Below are 4970 nucleotides of genomic sequence, written 5' to 3'. Positions count from 1 at the left end.
GCCCCGCCTCCCGCGCAGGGGCGCACGTTGCCCCCTAGCCCGCGGGGAGCCTGGGCGGGACCTGGCGGTCGCGGTCAGGCCGCGGCCTGGGAGAGCGCACGTGAGGGCTCACACTCCTCCAGCTCGGAGGAAGGCGACGCTGAGAATGGCACGGGGGTGGGGGGGCCACTCTGCAGCCCCTGCCCCTCGGCCCCTCGCTATCCTCAGTGCTCAGGGCACACCCATACACCCCGCCCTCGCGGGCCTCAACCCGCCTGCCACCGGGCTCCCAGCCTCTCATCCAACCACAGCTATTTCCAGGAAGGGGGAGTGTGGGTGGAGGGGTTTCTACAAACAAACCCAAGGCTTCTGCGGGAGAGGGGGCCAGGCCGGGCAGCAGACAGGCCATGGAATGTTCCGGGAGGAGGGTGGCAAGGGCCCTAAGGGGTCTCGGCCCTCCCCCAGGGAGCTGCTTCTCTCATCTCCCTCTGAAGCATCAGCACTCCCCCATATCCATCTTCCCCAGAGGTGCTCCACGGAGTGGGGAGGCCCCAAAGTCAGGCTCCCTGGGCTGCCCAGCAGGAAGATGAGGAGCAAGTACCCCGTGATATTTGGGGAACCTGCTCAGGTGAGGCAACTACCCAGTGCGGGGCAAAGAATAGACAGCCAGCTGCTGGAGAGGTCCTGGGCGGGGATGGGCACTAGGCACAGGGAAAAGGCACCCCACCACAGCTGGGCTGGGGACTGACCAGGCCAGACCCAGCTGCCCACACTGGCCGAGAGCCTGGAATGTCCTGGGGCCCCGCCAGGGCTGGCGGGTGGGAGGGGGCTGAAGAGCCAGGGCCGCTGCAGTTACAGGCCAGGGGCCCCCGCCTTGCCACACAGAGGGCACCCGCCCGCCAAGGATCCCTGGGGACAGCTTCCTGCCCTAGCGGGACAGTCAGCTTCCAGAAGATGCTGCAGACTAGGCCCAGCTCAGGGAAGTCCAGGGAGGTGTCCTGCGTGGACCTCCATGAGGGGACTCACCCCACATGGGCATAAGGGAGGGAGAAGGGGAAGCCCAAGGACCCGGTAGGGGAAGCTGGAGCTGGGCGCTGTGAACTTTGGGACATTCAGTAAATGCCATGCCGATGTGGGGGGCGGTCACATTTCCATATTAGTGACCGCTGTGACCAGCGGAAGGGGCTGCTATCCAAGGCCTGGAGCCAAGGAACGCCCAGGCCATCTATTAACCCCTTGTATTTTTGGAAGATGACCCCTTCCCTTTCCCAAGGTCCCAGTCCACCTCCTTCCCTTGACTCCTGGGACAGGAAGTTGGCCATGTTCCCAGGAGGGAGGCAGGAAGACTGTGGGGAGGGTGGCGTTGTTAGGAGAAGGCCGCCTGTCCAGTCCTCGCCCTGGGACAGCTGCTCAGCAAGGAGAGCCATGAAGGTAGTCCTCTGGCCTGGGGGTGGTGTCCGGCCCAGCCCTAGCACTGGGGCGGAGGGCCTAAGTGGCAGGGCTGGGAAGAGGAGCGCAGGACCTGAGATGGTCAGCCAGGCAAAGCCAGGGAATGGGTGGGGGTGGCTCTCAGGAGAAGGTCCTGAAATGCCTGGGGCTGGAGCCCGACAATGACCCACGCCTGTGGGCACAGCAGCCGCTGGCTAGAAAGTGGCCTTCTGTGTATGGGGGAAAGGGCACAAGCTGTGAGGAGGAGGCAGGAAGGTGGCCCTCTGGCCCTCAGGGTACACTCCAGAGCTCGGCTGGCTGGGCTGGGCCGGGCTAGTCAGTCCCAACCCCCCCCCCCTGCCTGCCCCGTGCAAGTCCCCAGAGACCTGAGCGTTCTGGCTGGCTAGGTGGCCCTGCTGAACACCGTGTTCCCGGCTGGCCCTTGAGCCCAGCCCTGAGACCCAAATTCCCACCCTGCCGGCCCCGCCCCGTCAGGGGCTGGGCCTCAGAATCCCCAAAGATCCCAGGATGGGGTGGATCCTGTTCTGTCCCAACTTCTGTGACCGGCCGCAAGACAGGAAGGCAGGAGGCAGAGAGGCTGAGCAAGCAGAGGTTATTGCTCCCGGACAGCCCCTAGGGTGGGCTCCGTAGCTACTGCCCACTCAGTAAGGGGGAAAGGGTCTTTTATACAGACCTAGGTTCACATTCCAAGGTGACTCATCGCTGTGTCCCCTGGTACTAGGTCCAGTTCCTCCCACCTGTGTCTCCCCAATGCGAGGCCCAGCTGACTATCAGTTTGTTACCCCCTCAGCTAGGCCCTATCAAGCTCGGATGCAAGGCTCGATTCTTCCCTTGTCAGCAAATCTTTGGTCACTGCCAACAGATCCCTGGGCAGGGGCAGCTCCAGAGGGAGGCGGAGGAGGGAGGCAAAAGACCCAAACTGACACTCCCAGCAGGGGGGGGGGGGGCAGGGGTCTGATCTCAGGCCTCCTCCACATCCTCCCCCACCCCCCACTTCCTGGAGCAGCGACCTGCCCCCTTCCCGCCTACACCCCCCCTCCACTTCCAGGGCTGGGGCTCTCCTCACACACCTCCGCCCAGGGGAAGCGCCGCTCCGCCAGGCTGCTTCCAGGAAGCCCCGGCCAGGCCCCAGCATTGTTCGGGCCTCCACCCCGGCCAGCTAGACACCATGAAGTCCAGCGGCCCTGTGGAGAGGCTGCTCAGAGCTCTGGGGAGGAGGCACAGCAGCCGGGCCACCAGCAGGGTAGGAGTGCCCCCTGGGTGGGCAGCGGAGGGGCAGGGGTGGAGGTGTGGGCAGTGGGGGAAGGGCAGGATTCAGGCTGAACCCGCTTCCGGATTTCAGCTCCCTCAGCCCTCTCCCCTTGGCATGCACCCTCACCGCTCTGTCCTTCTGGGGTGGCCAGGTCTGCGGCACACACAGCAGAATCTGGCGTCCCTTTCAGTCCTCTCTTGCCTCCCCTGCTTCAGCCTGGGGCAGCCCTAGGAGTTCTGGCACCCCAAAACTGTGGCAAGGGCTAAGAGATCAAGCCCCTTCCCTGGACAGAGAATGTGGGGGGAGTGGGGTAGGGATGAGGAAAGAAGGTAGGGAGAAAGCGGGGTCTCCAGAGTGCTGTCAGTCCTGGGGCTTTGGTGCCTACCGACGTCATGTGTATGCGGTCGAGGTCAAGGTGCACCCAGCTGTCCTGTGGGCCTGGCAAGACTGGCCCAGCCCAGAGGAGTTCAGGCTGGGTTTCATCCAGGTGCTTCGGGAACACCCAAGACCAGAGGTGGTGCCTGGGCCCGCCCCAGGCTGGGGGGCTAAGGCTCATCACCCTTGCCCCACATTTTCTCAGCCTTACCCCAGAGACAGCGCAGGATGATGTGAGACAATACTTGGGGGACGTGGGAGGGGGCAGAACTTGAACTCCCCAGGGGAAAAATAGGTAGAAAAGAAGCAGAGGTGGCCCCAGAGGCCGGGAGGGGCCCACGCTCAAGGGATGGCCCCGTCGGCCTGCGCAGGGGCACTCCAGCCTCCCGCCCCTCTGCGCCTCTGGCTGCCCGCTGCACCCAGCAGGGCAGCTGGCCCTCCCCGCCTTCATCCAGTGCTGGCACCCCACCTGAACCCGCTGAGTGATGGGCGTTCGCCACACCCAGAGGGAGCCGTGGCTGAGTCTCTGCCCCCGCGTCAGCCTCCGTCCGCCCCTCTGCAGCCGCCAGCTCCCTCGGCGCTGCCGCCCCAGCGCACAGGAGTAAACCTGTCCCGAGCTCGGGGATGGGGCACAGCAGCTGCCTAAAGCGAGGGACGGCAGAGGCCGGGGAGCTGGGCCGCTGCATCAGGCTGGACGCTGGACGGCACTGCCTGACCGCCACCTACCTCCATGTCTGCGCCATCCTCCGGTGCCCCCCCCCCAGAGAGCCTCCGTCAGGGGAGGGCAGGATGGGAGAGATACAGGGGACCCTCAGAGGGCACCCCCTCTCAGGAGGAAAGTTCTAGGGTTGGGGTGGTAGTGACCACAAGAGCATCCCACCAGGGCCACGGGAGGGGCCTAGCAAGCCCCCAGGGAGGAGCTGACCCAGCCCGGTGACGCAAGGGGCCAGATGCCCCGGAGGGGACGGTCCTGCCGCTGCCCGGAAGCAGCTGAGGCCAAGTGCGTCTTACAAGGCTGGGCCGTCCGGGGATGGAGGAAGGAAGGAGCCGGCGCAGTGCTGAGGCCCGCGCGCCGCCGCTGAGGCCTGTCTGTCTGTCCCTGCACCGCCAGCCTAGGAAAGCTGAGCCACACAGCTTCCGGGAGAAGGTTTTCCGGAAGAAGCCACCGGCGTGTGCGGTGTGTAAGGTGACCATCGATGGGACAGGCGTCTCCTGCAGAGGTGAGGTGCCATGCCGTGGCTGCTCCGGCGGGCACGCTCAGAACACCAGCATGCTGCCCATGCTTCCCCGGACCGGACACTGGAGCCAAGAGGCCACTGCCTTGGCCAGATAGCCCCTGCTCCAGGGCAGACTCCCCAGCAGCCCAGAAGATCTGCCCTCACTGGCTGGTGGCTGGGTTTCCTCTCCTCCCCCTCACCCCACCTCAGCCTCCCTAGAACTTTGTCCCTGGCTCCCTCGCTGGCCTGGGTACCCCACTGCCATTCTCTCCCCTTGGCCACACCAGCCAGCCAATGCAGCTGGAGTCCTGGGGGTCCCAGGATCTGGTTTCAGGGCTTGGGGGGCCATCCCTTCCATTTCCCTAGCGACCCTTGCTAACCCCTCCCTTCCCTCTCCCCCTCTAGTCTGCAAGGTGGCAACACACAGAAAATGTGAAGCAAAGGTGGGTCCTTGGTGGGGACAGGGCTGGGGCCCCTTCCTCCCCTTTGACACCGGCTTCTCTCATCACAATGGCGTCAGCGCTCCACCCGCTCCACCTGCTCGCCATGGGGGAGAGGGTGCTGTACTGGGCCCTTTAAGAACCTCCCTACTCCACCCCCTGGGGGCTGGCCCAGGCAGTGGACAGCTAGACAGCGTTTGTCTTGGTGCAGTGCCCAGGCTGCAGCTGGCGAGAGGATGGGGGAGGAGAATGAGGAGG

At 65.1% G+C, this 4970-nt stretch overlaps 1 protein-coding gene across 1 annotated transcript in view; it reads left to right on the top strand.

The window, feature by feature from the left end:
- The first annotated feature begins 2539 nt into the window (after window positions 1–2539).
- TNS2 (tensin 2) overlaps window positions 2540–4970 on the top strand; it is a 13314-nt gene continuing 10883 nt past the window's right edge. Inside the window, exons 1-4 of the mRNA XM_004692495.2 lie at window positions 2540–2671; window positions 4167–4275; window positions 4678–4719; window positions 4903–4940. Of these exons, the coding sequence (XP_004692552.1) occupies window positions 2597–2671; window positions 4167–4275; window positions 4678–4719; window positions 4903–4940 (264 nt within the window). The 5' untranslated portion in view covers window positions 2540–2596. The remainder of the gene's footprint in view (window positions 2672–4166; window positions 4276–4677; window positions 4720–4902; window positions 4941–4970) is intronic.

The sequence above is a fragment of the Condylura cristata genome, unplaced genomic scaffold, assembly GCF_000260355.1.
Source record: "Condylura cristata isolate star-nosed mole 26May11 unplaced genomic scaffold, ConCri1.0 scaffold00034, whole genome shotgun sequence".
NCBI lineage: Eukaryota > Metazoa > Chordata > Mammalia > Eulipotyphla > Talpidae > Condylura > Condylura cristata.
This window is presented reverse-complemented; position numbering and strand designations above follow the sequence as displayed.